This window comes from Marmota marmota, unplaced genomic scaffold (genome assembly GCF_001458135.2).
Source record: "Marmota marmota marmota unplaced genomic scaffold, marMar, whole genome shotgun sequence".
In the NCBI taxonomy this organism is placed as follows: domain Eukaryota; kingdom Metazoa; phylum Chordata; class Mammalia; order Rodentia; family Sciuridae; genus Marmota; species Marmota marmota.
This window is the reverse complement of record NW_025999944.1, coordinates 4,037,024-4,055,120: the sequence shown is the minus strand read 5'-3', so window position 1 is coordinate 4,055,120 and position 18,097 is coordinate 4,037,024. Positions and strand designations below refer to the sequence as shown.

Sequence of the window (18,097 nt, the reverse complement as noted above, 5' to 3'; positions counted from 1 at the left end):
CTCCTGCCTCAGCCTCTTGAGGAGCTGGGATTAGGGTGTGTGCCACCATGTCCAGCACCCAGCTACTTTTAACTATTATTATTATTATTTTTTGCCTTGGGAAAAATGTTACTTATTTATTTATTTTTTTAAATTACAGCTTAACGGTTATTTATAGTAGTTGGGTTTTATTCTGACAAACTCATACATGCATGGAAATCGGTTTCAGTTCATGATCCAGGGGTGCTTGGTTCTTCCTAGAAGAGGGAACCAGCCCCGGAAGTTGAAGCCCTTCCCGGTGAATCAGGGTTCTGGGTGGCCTCTGGCACAGGCAGGGCTCAGCTCTGAGGTGGGGCTGCGTCCCAGAGCTGGTCTCGCTGTGTGCAGGTTTGTCTCTATCTTTCTCTGCCTCCATCCTTGCTGTCCTCTCTGTCCTCCTCTGTGCCCATAAGGCTCCTCACTGAAGCTCATCTCTCAAGTCTTTGCTCAGGGCAGGGCCTGGATGACCTTTGTCCATTGTGCAGCAGCAGGAAGATTCCAACTCTGAGAGTCTACAGTCACCTCTCTCCAAGAGCAGTTTGGGGACTCCTATTTTGGCCAAATGGAAGTCCTTTGGGCAATTTTGTAAAGAATGGGAGAGGAGTCAGCTGGTCAGATTTGGGTAGCAAGGTGTCATTGGGTCCTGGGCAGTCGTGCCGGTGAGGAGGTAAAAACCATCCAGTACTTTGCCAGGTCTGAGGTCCAGTGGCTGCTTTCCATCGGGATGCTCTTGGAAGGCTCCTGAAGGAGGGGTAATGGACTCAATTGGAGAAGAGGAGGTTAAGAGCTTCCTGGGAGCCCTGCCTCCCTCATCCTAGATGGGCAGATGGAGCACAGAGCTGGGAGGTCAGCACCAGGTGCCCCTGGGGCTCTGCGGCTGCCATACTCTGCACACTCCTCCACGGCAGAACTAAGGAGGAGTCTGATGTGAACCATGTCCACCCTGACCCCTTCCTGCCAAGTCTTGGGTTTGCCAGGGGGAGTTGCTATGTTTTGGATGTCCTTTGTCCCCTAATGGTTCATGTGTTGGAAGCTTGCTCCTCTGGGTGACAGTATTGGGAATGGTAGGGACCTTTAAGAGAAGGAGCCTAAAAGGAAGTCCATAGGCCACGAGGGGCGAGGGGTACCTTCAGAAGGAATTCACAGTTTTTCTGGGACCCCTGAGTTCTCAAGAAAGCAAGTCATTCAAAATAAACTGGAATAAGCGATTGTTAGGTAAATTATGTATGGCTTTCTCTGGGAAGAAGTAGTACATAGTCATTAAAAACCATTGTGGAAAATATTTATTAATGTGAACATGTTCATACTACGTTGGTGGGACAAGACACAGACTATGATCAGTATGTCTAGTTGGATACTAGGGGTTTTTTTTGGAGATTGAACCTGGGACTTGTGCATGCTAAGCACATGCAGTACCTCTGAGTCATGCCTTCAACCCTCCCCTGTAAAGAGTTTTCTTGAAGTGTAATTTACATACTTCCCTTTATTATAATACTACTTTGTAAAAAATATACATGTGTGTTTATGTTGGTATGAAAAAAGGTTATATAGACATGTGAGCACATTAATGATCTATTAATATTTGTGTGATTGGAGGGATAGTGGAAGATTTTGTTTTGTTTTTCTCAGTCTTTCTGGTGTTCCCGGTTTTGGGCATTGAAATCATTTTCACTTCAAGGAATTTTTCTCTAAAGAATAGTTCCTTTGGAGCTGTGCTTTGCATCTGGGTTATTATCTCTTATCTCTGGCCTTCCTGGGAAGGAAGAGAACATACTGTGAGCGGGGGTTTGCATTTACATGTGGCGGGCGTGGTTCTGGGCTGCCGGGTGTCACCTGGACTCTCAAACCGTCCACACAGTTTTAAAGAGTAATTACAGGCTCCCTGAACAACAGGTCCCTCACCAGGCTTGAACCTCCTGTCCAGATACATTGGCTTTTACTCAGAGTCTTGCTAATCAACCGGGGACAAAAAAGACCCATTGACCCATGAGCTCTGGCCTGAGAAGGGCTGACACCATGGTACAGTGGCTGAGGTTCAGGCTCGCGGGATGGCACGCTATGTTTTTTTGCTGTGTTTTTGAATTCAGTCCAGGTTCCTAGGAGGAAAACACCCATCAAATTATGTTGGCTCTAGATTGGGCCCGGTCAACACATGGCATCACCGAGGCTTCCTTCCCTGCTGGACTTCATTTGGAGGGGACGCAGGAGGGATTGTCCAGACTCCGCCTGCCTTTGTTCCTGAGTTTAGCTGTGGTCCAATGGCTGACCTGTTCTTCACTGTGTGTAGCCAGACTGTCCCGGCTGCAGCTTTTGTCCAAGGGTTTGGGTGCTCACATGCTGATTAGAGTCCTGGGTACCCCCTGGTTATTATTTGAACGAGGTGCTCTTGATTTTATTATAAGAATGTATCATCTGTCCAGAAATGATGTCCTCAAATAGAGGTGTGAGCATCGCATCATGTATCTCAATCCGTCATTTTGCAGAAGGCTCATGGTAATCTGATCACACTGGTTGTTTGCAGATAGGCCTCTAAAAATGTCAACAGGACCCTTTCGCTGATCTGCTCAGTGTTCTTTCCGGTCACTGTCATTGGCCTTTGGAAAGCGGCAAGTCTCAAGTTTATAGTCCTAGTGCCTTCTTAAGAAAGGAACAACAGGAAAGAAAACTGAGTCAGAACCATCCTCTGCACGTGGAGGCCTTGTGGTGTGACTTCTTTTTCCTGATGTTCTGCACAGCCCTGTAATCTCTTATTTTTGGCAAGCCAGCACCGAATCTGTGGTCCTGTAGCCCGTGGCAACCAAAGCAGAGACAAACAGAGGAAGTGTCATTACCCACATATTTCTCCAGCCACCTCATCTGGCCGACAGAGCCAACGGCCACCCCTCCTTGGAGGTGGGGTTCCTCAGGACTGGCAGGAGGGGCGGACCTCGTCCCCACGTGGAGCACCGCTGGGTTGTCGCCACAGCCCCCAGGCTTTCCGTTGCTCATTATATCTCTCGTCTTGCTGTAATTTGTTCATAGTCTGGAATTTATTTCTGGCAGACTGTGGAGAGAACTGGGAAGTCTCCCGTGTTTCCTTGCAACATCCCAGGACCCAGGAAGTAGGGAGGGAACTCGTCTCCACCCTCCCCTCCCTGTCACGCTCACACACACACACACACACACACGCACACGCACACACACATGCCCATGTGAACATGCATGCATACATACGTGTGGGGAGGGCAGAACTGGGGCATCCATCCAGCCTGGGCTCCCTGTATTTCTGGGGTTTTGAAAGTTGGAGTCATTTCATCATCTTCAAAGCCTGGTGGAGATGGAGCTGATGTTCCCTGGGACCCCTGGGACCCACTCGCAGGATTAGGTTTCTTTGCTTTTGATTGGAATGACATGAATTCTGTTAATGAGGACAGCTTGGCTTATCTGTTGCTACTGCCAGTTTTATTTGCATTTGATTTCTAATAAAATGGAAAGTGAATTTGTTCCTAGCATGTCCTATGTGATGGGAGATTGTTCACATCTTGGGGTCCCAGGTTTGGGGTGCCTGTGAGGTGAATGCCTGCATTTACATCTGTTGACAGAGAGTCTCTGACTTACCATCAGTGCCTGCTTGCTGTATAAACAGGACAGATCTGTTTGTGCCCAGAGTCTTAGTGTCATCAGGAGACTGCCCTCTGGTGAATGGCACCAGTTCCAGGTCTTCCTGTGGCACCGTGGGCTCCTGCTTCCTTCTCTCAGTTGCGCCTTTATCAGACCCTTCCTGCATCCTGTTCTTCCAGGCTGGCGCTCTGTGCCTGAGTCTGCCCCATGAGCCCCTCCCCTGCTGCCGAGGGGTGCGGCTGGTCTCCCCATAAGCTGCATTGGAGGTGCTCGGATGTTTGCGGATCACAGTGTGGGGCTGGGAATTGCATCAGGTCACTTTATCCTCGGGTGGTCCTGTTACTCTGGGTTTATCTGACCCAGATTTATGCAGGACCTGCTATTGTAAGCCCTTTATACACACTACTTACAGCAGCCCTGTGAGTGGTACTATCATGATGTCCGTTTTACAGATGAGAACACCGAGGCCCAGAGAGGGTAAAGGATCCCAAAGTTACAGTTAATCCTCGGCAGGGTCAGGGTGCAAATTCAGACTTCAGAGTTCGCGCTTTGAACCCTTCTACTAGGAAGTAGGCACTGTTGCTGTTCTTTTTCAGATGGGGAAACTGAGGCACTGAAGGGTTAATTAATTTGCCCTGGGTCCCAGAACTAGTTAGCAGCAGTCCCAGAATTCAAGCCCAGGCAGGTGACTCTGGAGCCAAAGCCCTGAGCCTCTGGTAGACTGAAGATTCCCCGTGGATGGTTGTCTCACCTCTGTCCCAGCAAGTTCAGTGTGGGTGGCTACAGCTGCGGGGACGTTTCTTTCATAAGTGCAGCAATACTCCAGCCTAGCTTTATAGATGGTGCAGTGGGGCCCTGTTGTCCGTGCCAGGCATTGGAGAGCTGGTCAGCCTGAGGGCCTGTCAAGTGGCTTCTCGGGACTTCAGACGCTAGAGGAATTCCAGGATCGAAAAGTAGGAGGCTGGGTTGGTGCTTCCCCCACCGGTGAAGGGACAGGGAGATACTGTCAATGTGGCTTTTGTTCCGACTCAGATTTAGAATGCCTGTCTAATTACAGGAAGCAGAATCCGCGCCCCATGCTTAGCTGAGGATTTCAACATCTCTTGGAGACGTTCTGCATGGACCTGGGGCTGGAGGCTTTGCCCTTGAATGGTTTTGGCTCTCCTGCCTTCTCCCCAGGCCATACTTCGTCATCCTGTTTTGGAGATGGCATTTCCTATCAGGCCTGTGCCAGTCTGTGAACATAAACATGGAGGGGAGACAAAGCACAGCTTCTCTCTGTCCCCGGGTCAAGGAACTCAGAAATGCTTAGATCTCAGAGGCCTTAGCCTTGGCGAAGGAGTTGTGTCAGGGCTCAGATTGACATACCTGAGAAGCACCTGGGAGAAGGGCCAGGGACTAGCACTAACATGGCAGATGTGGCCCTTGGGTTGTGCTCTGTTGAGTTGTCAATCACTTTCTGCAGCTGGTCTTGGAAAGGGTCTGTTCATCTGAAACAGAGATAGCCTGGTAGAGTGGAAAGAGTTTTGTGTTTTACCCCCTTAAATAACAAGCAGATAGAATGGATATTAGCACTGTCTGGGGTGACGTCCCACTCTGTTGCTGGTGGCAGAGTGAAGTGGCAACACTTTTGGATCACAGTGTGGCTGTCTGGATAAGGAACTGCAGTCCGTCCAGTAACGCCCACTCTAAGGCTCTCCAGAGAAAGCCATGCAAAACAGCATTAGTGCGAATGTATTCATAACAGAGGAAGAGTGGAAGGGTTCTTCAATAGGGAAGTGGTAGAGAACATGATAGCAGATTCCCCAAGAGCAGCTCACACTAAAAATTAGATTATGATGACTCTAAGACCACATGCAATTAAAATAAGAAAAAGAAAAACCCCACACAATTAAAAGGGAGCATGCCCCGTGGTCATACCACATAAAATACATGTAGAAGACAGACCTGGAAGATAATGTGGAAAAAGAATAGTAGGTCTTATTAGGGTGGTGAGGTCATAGGTAATGTTTCTCCTGTGGAATAAAGAGCAGAGGAAATGGTGCAGATTTGAGATTCAGTCCTGGATTTAATTCTGGTATTGCTACCTCTGATCACCCATCTTTGAGCAACTTTTGAAACGTCTCAGGGTCTCAGAGTCTTCATCAGAAAAGTGAGAGGTGGATTCAGAGACCTTCAGAATTGTTCTGGTTCCAACCACTGTGTCTGCAGGTGGAGTCTGCTAGATTTGCTGCTGTCAGTGAGATTCAGGGTCAGATAGAAGTGTCATTAGGTACAAGCAGTGATATTTGTGCTCTCTGACTGTTGCTCCCCACACGACTCCTGGCTTGATGAAACTTTCCTTGCAGAGAGCACTCAAGACTGTGCACGGCCTTTCTGAGTGAGGGACAGCAATCCCCCAAGTCTCAAGGTCAAGTGTAAAGTAGGGTGGGGGAGTGGGCTGGTCACTGGGTCCTCTCCCCAGGCCCAGGCCATGCCCACGGCTGCCTCTGGGGGCCTGTTCCTGGGGCCTTGACCCACGCTGCCTGCAGATGGGTCTCTTATTCCCCTGCATCTGCTTTTGGTGAGTCAGAGAGTTTCTGCTCATCGTTTGGTTCATCACTCTTTAGGATTTACACATTGTAAATGACCCTTCGTCACGACACGCAGATCTCATTAGCCTGGCCTTTGATCTGGGATGCCAGGAGCCCACATGCCACGGGGCCTGGAGAGAAGGGTTTTATGAGGTGCCAGCATGTTGAAGGGCTCTTCGCCTCATGCCCGGAAGTGACTTCCACGCCTCACACTGCGTATTCCTCTGCCATCCGCTGGCCTGAGGGAGCTGCATGTGTTCTGGGTGACGGAAAAGGGCTCAGGAATGCAAAGTTGGGCTGACCACTCACCGGGACAAGCCGTGAGGGTGACTGTCAGCCAGGGCTGGAGACCAGGGCCACCTGCCTCAGGCTGCTGAGGGCCCGCCATACCGCAGAGGCAAGCCCTGCAGGCTCCACTCCTCATATGGGACCCTGGGATCCTGAACCTGCCACCTGCCTAGCGTGGGCACCAGCAAGGGCAGGCGTGGGAGAGCCGTCTGCAGAGGGCTGGGAACCTGCACCAGTGTGGGCTGCTGGGATTCTGGTGACGTTCCCAAGCCACAGGCTGAACTCATGAGAGGGTTCCATTTTCCATGCCATTGTCCCATGCCTCGAGGAGAGGGGCATCTGGTTCCTAAAGTGGGGATCCTCGTTGTGTCTGTGTTCATCTGTGAAAATGGGACGAAGAGACAGAGGTGGCTTTTCAAGGTCATCTTTAGAGTAAGAAATCTTTGAGTTGGGAATCCAGGCCTTCTCTCTGTCCTGCTCCCAGATTCACTCTCGAGCTCTGGTTCTGGTTCTGGTTCTTCCTGAGCCATCTTCCAGCAGCCTGAAAGGAACAGGCCACCTTGCTCCAGCAGGCCCAGGCCCAGGAACTGTAGCCAGCAGAGGGAGTGGAGTGCAGGGGTGGGTGGCTCCAGGTGCCCACATCCAGCTTTAAGATGGGCAGCTCCCTCTTGCAGCAGGTGCCCACTCTGACGGGTGCTGTTGCCAGCGGGCTCCTCTGTTTGAGGTGCTTATCATGGGCACTTACTTGTCTTATACTGAAGTGGGGCCCGTCCCTCAGATCCATTGGCCTGCAAGTGTGGGGCCAAGACTGGCTGTGAGGAAGACTGTGGAGGGAGGAGGCAGGTCAGGAGAGAGGAAGGAGGACCAGGAGAGGAAAAGACAGAGGAGAGAGAGATAAGCAGCCTCATGCAAGCGAGCTGGGGCAGCACCTCCAGAATCCCTGCTCAGGACCTTCAGAGTAAACATCAGGAAGCCAAAGAAGAGCGCAGACAGGGGAACAGGGGGCGGGGGGGGCGGGGAGCAGATGAGGATCTCTCTGTGTCACTTCTAAAAACTGCATGTGAGTCTCCAGTGATCTAAAATAAATAAATAAGTAAAATGTTTGAAACATTCAGGTCTGATATGTGAATTTTCAAGAAGCATTCTATTTTTCTATGTCTTTGCACTATGCTTATTTTATGCAATAAGCATAAAAATAGGGAAGCCAGAGCCACTGAAGTCATAAAAAGAACAGAGTACTGATTCAGGCTGCAGCAGGGACGAGCTTTGCAAGCACTGTGCCCACTAAGCACCAGCAGCAAGACCACAAGCCCACGCATTGTGTGTGTGATTGTATCTGCGAGTGAGCTTCGTCTAGGATAAGCAAATCCATAGAGACAGTAGATAGTGGTGGCTTAGGGCTGGGACTAACAGAGGCAGGAGGGATGGGGAGGGACTGCTAATGGTACGGGTTTCTTTTAGTTGCTCTAAAAATAGATTGTGGTGATAGTTGTACAGATCTGTGAATATACTAAAAATCACTGAGTTGTATCTTTAAATAGATAAAATGTATTATGCGAATTATATCTCTATTAAGCTATTAAAAAATGTAGGGTCCTTTGACAATTTTAATGTAAGTAATATGGTTTGAATAGCCCTTATCTGAAATGTTTGGGACCAGACACATCTCAAATTTCAGAGTGTTTCAAGTTTTAGAGCAATTGTATAATGAGCCATCCTGAGTCGAAATGTGAAATTCATTTGTGTTTCTTATATACCTTATGTACACAGCCTGAAGGTAATTTTATGCAATATTTTAGAGTACCTGCGTTTTGACTGGGACCTGTCACATGAGGTCAGAGGTGGGATTTTCTACTTGTGGTGTCAGATTTTAGAGCATTTTGGGGTTTGGATTCTTGGATTAAGGGTCGGCATCTTGTAATAGCCCTCTGGAAATAGCTGGTGGTGTTTGGATGGAAGTACTTCCAGATTCTGCTTGTAGCTTCCAAGTTCAGGCCACTGTCCCTGGCCCGTTCTTGGCTTCCCCACCAAGCAGGTTCCCAGACTCCCCCCAGAATCCCCAATAGTGTTCCCCAGCACAGCCTGAGGGAATGGAAGCCCGTGTGTGTGTGTGTGTGTGTGTGTGTGTGTGTATTTGCAGGTCCTATGTAGACTTTTTGTAGTTCATGGTAGGTGGCTTCATGCCTGTGTTTTCTAGTGACAAAATGGCAAGTCCCAGAGTGTGAGCACAACAAGGAGGACTGTGGCAGGATAGGGGTGTTTGGACCCCAAGGTCCACCTCTTGTCACTGCTGGTGTCTGGCTGGTGTCTGGCTGGTGGCTGAGTGCTCCCTCTTGCAAGGGCGGATGGCATAGGAAGGTCCCCAGAGGAAAGGCCTGTGAGTTCCGGGCAAGTCTTTCCAGCTTGCATCCGAACAGGGACTCCGCTGCCTCCGGAAGTGAGCATGACCTTCTGTCCTGTTCCCTTAGAGGAGCTCTTCCCAGGAGAGCTCGGTTGGGAAGAGGACTGTGGGAAAACCCATGCAGCTCCTCAGGGGCTTCTCAGCCTCGCTAGGTCTTGGAGGAAGCCCGAGTATTTCCCTGAAGTACTCGGCTTCTTCTGGAGCTGAGTTTTCAAGGGTCCCCAGCGCTAGGCACTGGCTCCCAAGCCAGTTCTGCATGCCCAGCGTGGAGGGCAGCTGTGGACTGCAGCCAGGGAGCCTGATGCTTGTTCTCATGATACTGTTGAGGAGCCCACAGGTCCTGCTGGTGAATGCAGGGGGAGGGCTGGAAACAAATGGGAAACTGTGCTCTAATTGGCTGTTGTCAGAGTGGTCCTTAGCAGATCTGGGTGCTCACTAGAAATGCAGATCACCAGGTCCCAGCCTGCACCTAGTCTCAGAGCTCTGGGTGAGGCCCACACTGGGTTTTAATAAGCTCTCAAGGTTGTTCTTGTGAGCTCCACGGGGCATGAGGACTGTGACACAAGTGATCTGCCACCACTGGGGCACCTGGGGTTGTGGGCTGTCACTGGTCTGAGGGTGTCCTCTGCAGACACCTCCCACTGTGTGGGCTAGGGAGGGGGAGAGTGCTTGCTCTAGGGCGTGGAGTGGGAATGCTCACAGGGCTTCCCAGAGTTCCCAGGTTAAAGGAGGGAAGCGAAGCTGATGGAGGAACTGAGCTTTTGAAAGATAATATTTTTTCTCCTAAAAATTCAAGACCTGGGGGTGCAGCTCACTGGTAGAGGCTTGCCTAGAATTGCCCTGGGTTCCAAAAAAAGGGGAAAAAAAAGAAAGAAAGAAAGAAAGAAAGAAAGAAAGAAAGAAAGAAAGAAAGAAAGAAGAATGAATTGGAACATTTACCACCAGGTTTGTGGTATCAAGAAGCTGCTCTAAAGGCTGGGGTGGTGGCTCAGTGGTGGAGCACTTGCCTGGCATGTGTGAGGCTACTGTGCTCAGCACCACATAAATATAAAAAATAAAGGTCCATGGACAACTAAAAAAGAAGCAGCTGCTCATTTAATACCAACAGTGACAAAGGGAACAAAAGAAAAATAACCCAGGGTCAGAACTGTCTTATTTCTCTGTAATGTATGTGCAAATTAAAAATATTATCAAATGCTTTATCTAATAGTACTAACATTAAAGTATTTTTAAAAGTCATCGGAGAGCAATAGAGCAGAAAGGATCATTCTCTAGCTGTGAGCTTGTGGATCTTGGCCTTGGCAGTGTTTGCCCTTCTCCCGAGAGGGGTGGGTTCTTTTAATCCCAAAGGAAACAGATCTGCTGAACATATCAGGCTTCCTTGTTTACTTTGGCTAGAAGGCCTGACCTTAAATCCAGCCATGTGTAGGACAAATGTTATTTATCTGTACACACATGCAAATACATCTACCTACAAACACAAGTGTTTAGTACACACATGCACGCGCGCGCCATACAGACAGGCCTCGTTCTTGGTTTCATTTTATGTCCACCATTATTTTTTTCCTCCTATATCATCTTTTATTCCTATTTCTGCTTTAATCAAGTCTTCTTATAATTATCTTTCATTTTAAAAATTTTTGAAAAGAGACGAACTATAAATAAAAAAAATAGAATAAAAATATAATCTGTAGAGAAAAGGTATAGAGGAAATATACCAAATTCGAGTAGGCTGGTTTTTGGCAGGGTGGTGGTGGTGGTGATTGGATTAGATGTGATATTAACTTTGCCTAAAATTTGAGATTTTCTACTTAAGATTGTATCATCAGAAAAATCACTTTTATTTATTTATTTTTCTGCAGCACTGGGAAATGAACCCAGGGCCTCATATATACTAGCAAGGGCTCTACCACTGAGCCACATCCCGAGCCCTAAAACCTTTTTTTTTTTTTTTTTTCAAGCAATCTTTCCTCTTTCTTTGTTCAGTACTGAGGATTGAACCCAGGCCTTACACGAGCTTGGCAAGCCCTGGACATCTCCATCTATCCCAAGAAAACAAGTTTCTCCCTCATCCCCTGCCACCAGTGGAAGACGGCCCTCTGATTGGCAGGCAGCATGGCTGTGCAGGGGCCCTCTGGGCTTCACAGCAGCTCTGGGGCATGAGCAGGAAAAGCTGTCGGGCTCTAGGACAGTACAGATGTCTCTTCATATCCACACACACACTGCATCTGTGAATCAACCCACTGTGGGTTCAACCAACTACAGGTCGAAAATGTTTGGAAAAAACATTCCAGAAAGTTCCAAAAAGCAAAACTGAAATGTGCTTCAAAGCATTTAGTAATGCTGAATCCACTGAATCCGCTCCAACGGAGGCATGCAGGCATCCCTCTAGGTATTATGAATAATCTAGAGATGATATAAAGTATGTGGGATTTAGCTAGTGGTAGGGGGCCTGCTTGGGGGCCCTGGATTTGATCCCAAGCACAATAAAGAAAAAGGAAGGAAGGAAGGAAGGAAGGAAGGAAGGAAGGAAGGAAGGAAGGAAGGGGACACTCAAGGATTTGAATGGTTCATATGCAAATGCTATGCCATTTTACATAAGGGACCTGAGCGTCTGTGGATTTTGGCATGGGCAAGACTTTGCCTCGTAATACCAAGGGGTGACTCTAACTCTGGCTGCTTCACCTGATCCTGTGTGGCGGAACGTGAGAGCTGAGAGGCAACATTCTTTTATTTACTTAGATCATTTATTGAGCTCTTCCTGTGTCCCGACTCTCAGTCCCTGCTCTGAGGAATTTATGTCCTAGTGGGGGCGTGGTCAGACAGCAAATTATTAGTGATGCTTGTATGGAAACTATTTCAAATCGTGGTGTCCCCGTGGGATGGTGACAGACCCGATGAGAAGGATGAGGAACAAGGACAGTGGATTTCCAGAGAAGGGGCATCTGGGATGGGCAGGTGCTGGGTGGCCCAAAGAAGTTACAAGCTGTCAGGGTGGCCATGGCCGTGAGCAGGTAGGGGACAGAGTGCATTGGGGATATTAGCTGGGCCCAGACCCACTGGACCTGGGGAAGGAGTCTGAATTTGACTTTGCAGATGGAGGATGGCCCCTGGAAGGATTTAAGCAGGCGACTGGCAACAGCTGAGTAAAGGTTTTAGAAAACTCACTTGGCTGCTTAGGAGGGAGGTTTGGAGGAGGGCAAGAGGTGAAGCAGGGGAGTGACCCTGGAGACTGTCCAAACTGATTGTTGCTGAGGTTTTTCTGTGTTTTTTTTTTTTTTTTTTTTTTTTTGTGAGGATGGAGTCAGGGGCACAATTTAAGAAGAAAAATTAGAATTGTTTTGTCATAATTTCTGGTAACATTTTACCAAGGGAGAGAATTGCATTTAAAATGTGCACCGATTTTACTTTTTTAGATAATGTTAGTGTATTACAGATATCGGGTCTGATCGATTGCATAGACATATGCTTATATTTTATACTAATACTTGCAATACTTTGTGAAAAAGTGGATTCTATCCAAAGAAATTTACCACAGTGGGCCATATTTTAAAAATTTTTAATTGACACATAGTAACTGCATGCATTTTTATATGGTGCAGTGGGACATTTAGTGCATATATACAGTTTATACTGTTCTGATCAGGGTAGTCAATCTGTCCGACGGCCATATCCCTGACATATATAAAGCCAAGCTCAGGGGATCCCAGTTTAGCAGCATCTGCAAGGTTTGATTCATTTCAGAAACCTGAGCTCACCGTGTTGCCAAGGCTGGCATTTTCTTAGCTCAGAACTGCTTACCTGGGTGCAGAACATCTAATATTTTATTTAGGAAGAATGCCTCATTGCTTTAGGCATCTGGAATCCTGGGCTTCATCTTTCTTGTTGCCCAAGTTTGATTCAACCTTGGACAAATCCTTTTGCTTTGTATTTCTGAAGTGCTTCCTATAAAGATGGGTGACAGTAGTCTAGGAAGCCTGTCATCACAGTGGCTGGGTGAGAGCTCCCCGAGGCCTAGGAGAGAGAATGGCACCTGCAAGCGCCCTGTGGTGGGAGGACAGGCTAGGGGTGCAGCACCCCCAAAACAGCCTTTGGCGCTGGAGAGCAGAATGCAAGGTGGGGCTGATCTAGGATCATGTGTGGAGGTTGCCTGGGATTCTAATCTTCAAATGAAGTGCAAGGGGACACTGTTGGAGGGTTTACATCAGGGAGCTCAATAAGGGTGATAGCTACGCTTCTCATTTAATCCCCATGATAAATGTCTGTGCTGGGTAATATTGTCCCCCATTTTAAACCAGCAAGACATTTAGGACCATGGAGATTAAGTAGTTTACCCAAGGGTACCTTGAAGGGGAGCCAGGAAACAGACTCCAGGTAGCCTGAGCCCATGGTCCTTTGTCCTCCGGGTCAGCCTACCTCCATAATAATATCACAGCAGCCACCGTTTTAGAATGCTTTGAACTCTTAAGATGAAAGATCTCCCTTAAATTACAGACTGGTATTATGTTGCAGAAACATGAGCGGCCACGGGAGAGTGGCTGAGCCTGGGCACTCTGGAAAGGTCCGGTGTGTGTGGCTGTGCTCCAGTCCCCCCAGTGCCTAGCTGTCTGGGGGCGTCTCCTGGCAGCTATCAGCACAAAGAAGTTCTGGCTCCTCTGGCCGGTCATTTGACACTGCCATTGTTCATAAGGACACATTGTCCACGAAACGTGCCCCCGGGTTAGGGACTTGGAGCTGGGAAATCAGATCTGGGCAGTTCACGTGTGGTTTCCCCGGAGCATCCAAGGACAGGTTTCTCCTTCGTCCCCTCCTCAGCTGGCTTCAGAGCATTCTTAGGGGCTGACGAACCCAAGAAACCCTGTTCAGGGGTCAAGTGGGAAAACACCTGCCAGCCGTGGCCTGTGAGTTTCTTGAAGATGACGACGCGTGTCTCTTCTCTCCTAGTTGACCACGTTGTTCCCGAGCCTGGGACGAGCCTGCTGGCCGCCTTCGACCAGTGGAGGGAATGGGCCGACAGCAAGTCCTGCTGTGACTACTCTCTGCACGTGGACATCACCGAGTGGCATAAGGGCATCCAGGAGGAGATGGAGGCGCTGGTGAAGGACCACGGTAGGTGGTGCTGCCCTGACACCCGCTGCTGATGGCTGCGTTTCCATCCAGGCATTGGCAGGGCCCTGGGGAAATGCTCTGGGTACTGCCTCTGGATCCCAGTTGTGCTTTTTGCTGGTGCCTGGCCCTGAGCAAGGAGAGCGGGCTTTGGGCAGCAGCCCGTGCTCACTGGAGGGCCTAACCCCCTGCAGTCATGGTTGGTAGAGAATGTGAGCCCTGCTACAGGCCTGTTTTTGGATGACAGCTACCTACAGCTTGTTGGTCTCAAGGACTCTTGCTCTCTAGCCAGGCTGGGAGTTGGGGATGTGGTGAGCATTGTATGAGCCCCGTGAGGCTGCTGGGCAGTCAGGGTGTACCTGAGCTGTGAGTGTTGTGCAGCCTTGGAGTCCAGGGTCAATGTGAGAGTGAGGGGACACCTCACACCTAAGTGGTCTTTTCTGTTTCACAATTTCCAGGGATTGGAGAGATTCACTGGGAGGCGGGAGGAATCCACCTTCAGGTGTCTCCAGGACTCCGGTTCACAGGAGCCTGGGGGCTCAGGGGTTTGGTGGGGAAGTCAAACCACGTGGTGTTTCCGGGTCTTCTTGAACTTGGCTGTGGACTGGGTTTCTGGGGCCACTTGTTGACCTCACTGGGTCTTGACCTTCAGGGAAGCATCATGCATGTAGGGGACTTCCAGGCTCAGGCGTGCTGTGTGCTGTGATCCACAGCAGGAGGGAAACCTGGGCGTGGGTGTGGATGTGGATGGGGTGGGGGTGGGGGCAGCCACAGATGTGGTGCAGAATCTGCAGGATGGAGAGCTAGAACCTCAGCCTTATTTCTTTGCCCTTCCACAGGCTAGCTGTGTGACCTTGGGCAAATTGCTTAAAGTTTATGGTTCTCCCTTTAAAAAAAAAAAAAAAAATCTCCCACATGAGCATACTGCACTGTGATGTTTCTTTCCAGCCTGAAGATTCCACAAACAAGAAAAGTGGGTAACCTTTGACCTTCTTCACATTTGAGCATAACCAGACTCCAATGGATTTAACTTTCAATATTTAGAGTGAATCTACTTTAAACCAGGCCTGAGAGTTACCATGACAACTGTTGCCTAGCAAGGAGAGAAGGGCCAGGATGTCCAGAAGCATTTAACTCAGGCAGCGCCCAGCACCCCAGGTGGCTTGAATTAAGCTCCAAGGCAAGGAGGTTTTCAGGACGATTGTTTAACATTGTGATGGATGTTGGGCAGGGATGTTTGGTCTGGTGCCTCGGGAGGCAGGGAAGCAAGAACTCCGAGACGAAAGGATGGGCCTGGGATGTCTGCTTGTTGAGCCAATGAACTTTTTTTATTTAAAAAAGAGTTTCTTAAAAATCGGCAAGGAGTACAGTCTGCTTGCCAAAGAGAAGACATTTGGTACTGATCTTCACAGACAGAAACTTCTAATTCATTTTCTTGTTAAAGGCACGACAGACTTGTGTTGGGGGCAGCTTAAAAAAAAAAAAAATAGGAACTGTGGTAAAATACACACAACCCAGAACTCACCCTTCTAACCATCTGTCCAGGAGAGTGGCATTAAGCACATCCATCTCCAGAACCCTTCCTCCTGCTACACTGAAACTCTGCACATTAAACAATGCATCTCCACGTGCCCTTGTCTGCAGCCCCAGGCAGCCAGCCCCGTTCCACTTCCTGTCTCTCCAGGCCCCTCACAGGAGTGGATCACGTGGTATTTGTCTTATTGAAGGTGTCAGAATGTCCTTTTTAAGGCTCAGTGAAATTCTGCTGCATGTATAGGCCAGATTTTATCTCATCATCCATCGATGGCCACTTGGGCTGCTATGAACATGGGTGTATACCACTTCAGCTTTTCATTTTGATATCATTTTAAAGCTCCTGAACAACTGTAAGACTACTCAAAGGAATTCTCATGAACCCTGTCCCCAGAATTCATTGGTTGTTTATGTTTTACCCTGTTTGCTTTATGCTTTATCATTCTCTCTGTATCTCCATCTCTGTCTCTTTTCCTTTCTCCTCTCTCTCTCTCTCTCTCTCCCACATACACACACACACACACACACACACACACACACGTGGTAGCATCACTTTCTCATTCCCTTTCTGATTATTTGGTTTGGGTTTGTGAATTAAAAGTCACGTCTCCCTCTCTATTTTGTCTGTCACCAGGGGTCAACTCCTTCCTCGTGTACATGGCTTTCAAAGATCGCTTCCAGCTAACGGATTCCCAGGTAAGCGTCAGCTCTTCTGAATGGGCTTGTGGGCATGTGGCCACTGCTGCCCCCTGGGAAAGCATTCTCCAGTATACGTACATCCCTTAGCTTTGTGGGGCTTGGCTGGTGGAGTCATTTACGAATGTGATTCAGCCTTTGGGGAGAATGTGAGCCCAGTGCTTTAGCCCTGGCTTCTCACTCTCATCCGTGTCCTTTTGGTTTGTGCTGCTTTGTAAATTGCGGAGTCCTTGACTGATCCCACCTTCCTCTCTCTCAGATTTATGAAGTACTGAGTGTGATCCGGGATATTGGTGCCATAGCCCAAGTCCACGCGGAAAACGGCGACATCATTGCAGAGGTAGGGGGCTTTTTTTTTTGCATCATTTCTGCATCTCCTGGAGGGTGACTTGGGTAGCTGAACTCCACGGAGGGAGATCAGAGGGCCTGGTGTTCCTGGGCTGGACTCCGCTGCAGTCTCCCTGTAGGCATGAGCATCCCGCTAGCCAGTCCCTCTTTCAAGGAGGCTGTTTCCCTTGGAACCATAGTGCAGCTGCCTTGGGTGGGGTTCGGAAGCTCCCTGGTCGCGCCTGGGCATCTTACACTGTGGCTGAGGCTGAGGACCAGGAGCATATTGCTCTCAGCCTCCCAGGGGAAGGCTGAGAGGTTTGAAGAGGCTGGTCAGACAGGCCAGGGTATAGGGCAGTGAACCTTTTTCTTTATAAGGTCTTGGGACGAGGGCAGAGTGATCAGCAGAGCCAATTTCACATCTTGCTTGGGTAACCCTGGTCCCAGGTCTCTGCTGGTCAGACCTGAAGGCCAGCTTCCTGACCACCTGGCTTTCTTTACACTTTTCAGGAACAGCAGAGGATCCTGGATCTGGGCATCACAGGCCCTGAGGGGCACGTGCTGAGCCGGCCTGAGGAGGTGAACACCCCCAGATGGGATACGGGACTTGAGGTCCCTTGGGTGCTGTGCAGAGCATGCAGAGTCTACTTCGTGCCTGTTGAGAACGGGGCTTTTCTCGTGCAGACTGGTCTCTCTGAGAAGCTATGGGTCACGTGTGTGTGCACGCGTGCGTTGTATGTCTACACAGGCAAAATGAAGTGTTACACAGAGCCCAGAGGTAGAGCGTGGGATTGTGTGGCCTGAGTGCTCCTCTCTGGTTTTCCAAGCCCTTCCTTGGGAAGCTCTTGATTATCTTCCTGTCGCCTAGTAGTTTATAACCAGCAGCCAGTTACCAAAACAGGAATGCAGATCACAAAGCTCTTCTGTGTCTCTGGGGGGTAGTAAGCTTTTCCGTGGTAAGCCTGCACAGAGTACAACATGATCAGCAGAGTTTGGTGGACAGACCTTTAAAATTGGGGAAGGAAAATTTAGAGCAGGATCCTGTTTGGCGCCACAGCCGAGAATCAGGGCCCTGGCTGGGATGAGTGAGTCACGATTATGAACAGGAAGGGGGCTCACAATCGTGTAGGTGTAGATGACGGACAATCTCTTCTTCCCAAGTAGAAGTTTTGGCCTTTAAATGCTTTGCAGATTTTGGTCAAGGTCAAGCTGTGGCAGAGCTGGCTAAGGCCGAGTCTGGCAGCTCTGAGCCAAGAGAACAATGAGGGACTCTGAACAGATGTTCTCAGAAAGAAAGAAACAGATGTTCTACAGAAAGAACTGGTGGAAAAACAGAAGGTGTGGAGGAGGAAGAGCAACTGCCAAGGACCTGGGCAGATGGAGGCTGGAAATTAGGAGTTTTCTTCCAGAAACAGGCGAAGGAAGATGCTGGACCAGAGGGCTGTAAAGGGGCAGGACCACTGAAGCAGAGCTTTAGGGCTGTCCCACAGCAAACAGGAAGACAGCCCGCCTGGGTTTACTGGGAAGGAGAGCTGCGGGCCGGGGGGGGGGGGAA

At 49.2% G+C, this 18,097-nt stretch overlaps 1 protein-coding gene and 1 long non-coding RNA gene across 4 annotated transcripts in view; one reads left to right on the top strand and one right to left on the bottom strand.

Annotated features, from left to right (window-relative positions):
- Dpysl2 (dihydropyrimidinase like 2) overlaps positions 1-18,097 on the top strand; it is a 114,249-nt gene that overhangs the window by 74,918 nt on the left and 21,234 nt on the right. For all 3 annotated transcript variants that reach the window (XM_015499459.2, XM_015499458.2, XM_048801553.1), the window contains exons 4-7: positions 13,825-13,989; positions 16,154-16,215; positions 16,475-16,555; positions 17,053-17,121. In XM_015499459.2, coding sequence (XP_015354945.1) covers positions 13,825-13,989; positions 16,154-16,215; positions 16,475-16,555; positions 17,053-17,121 — 377 coding nt within the window. The remainder of the gene's footprint in view (positions 1-13,824; positions 13,990-16,153; positions 16,216-16,474; positions 16,556-17,052; positions 17,122-18,097) is intronic.
- Positions 4,512-17,938, bottom strand: LOC125616386. Its single transcript, XR_007347020.1, has 3 exons — positions 16,460-17,938; positions 9,264-9,269; positions 4,512-4,547 (listed from the first exon to the last, which is right to left on the bottom strand). It is a non-coding gene; the product is annotated as an uncharacterized LOC125616386 (long non-coding RNA).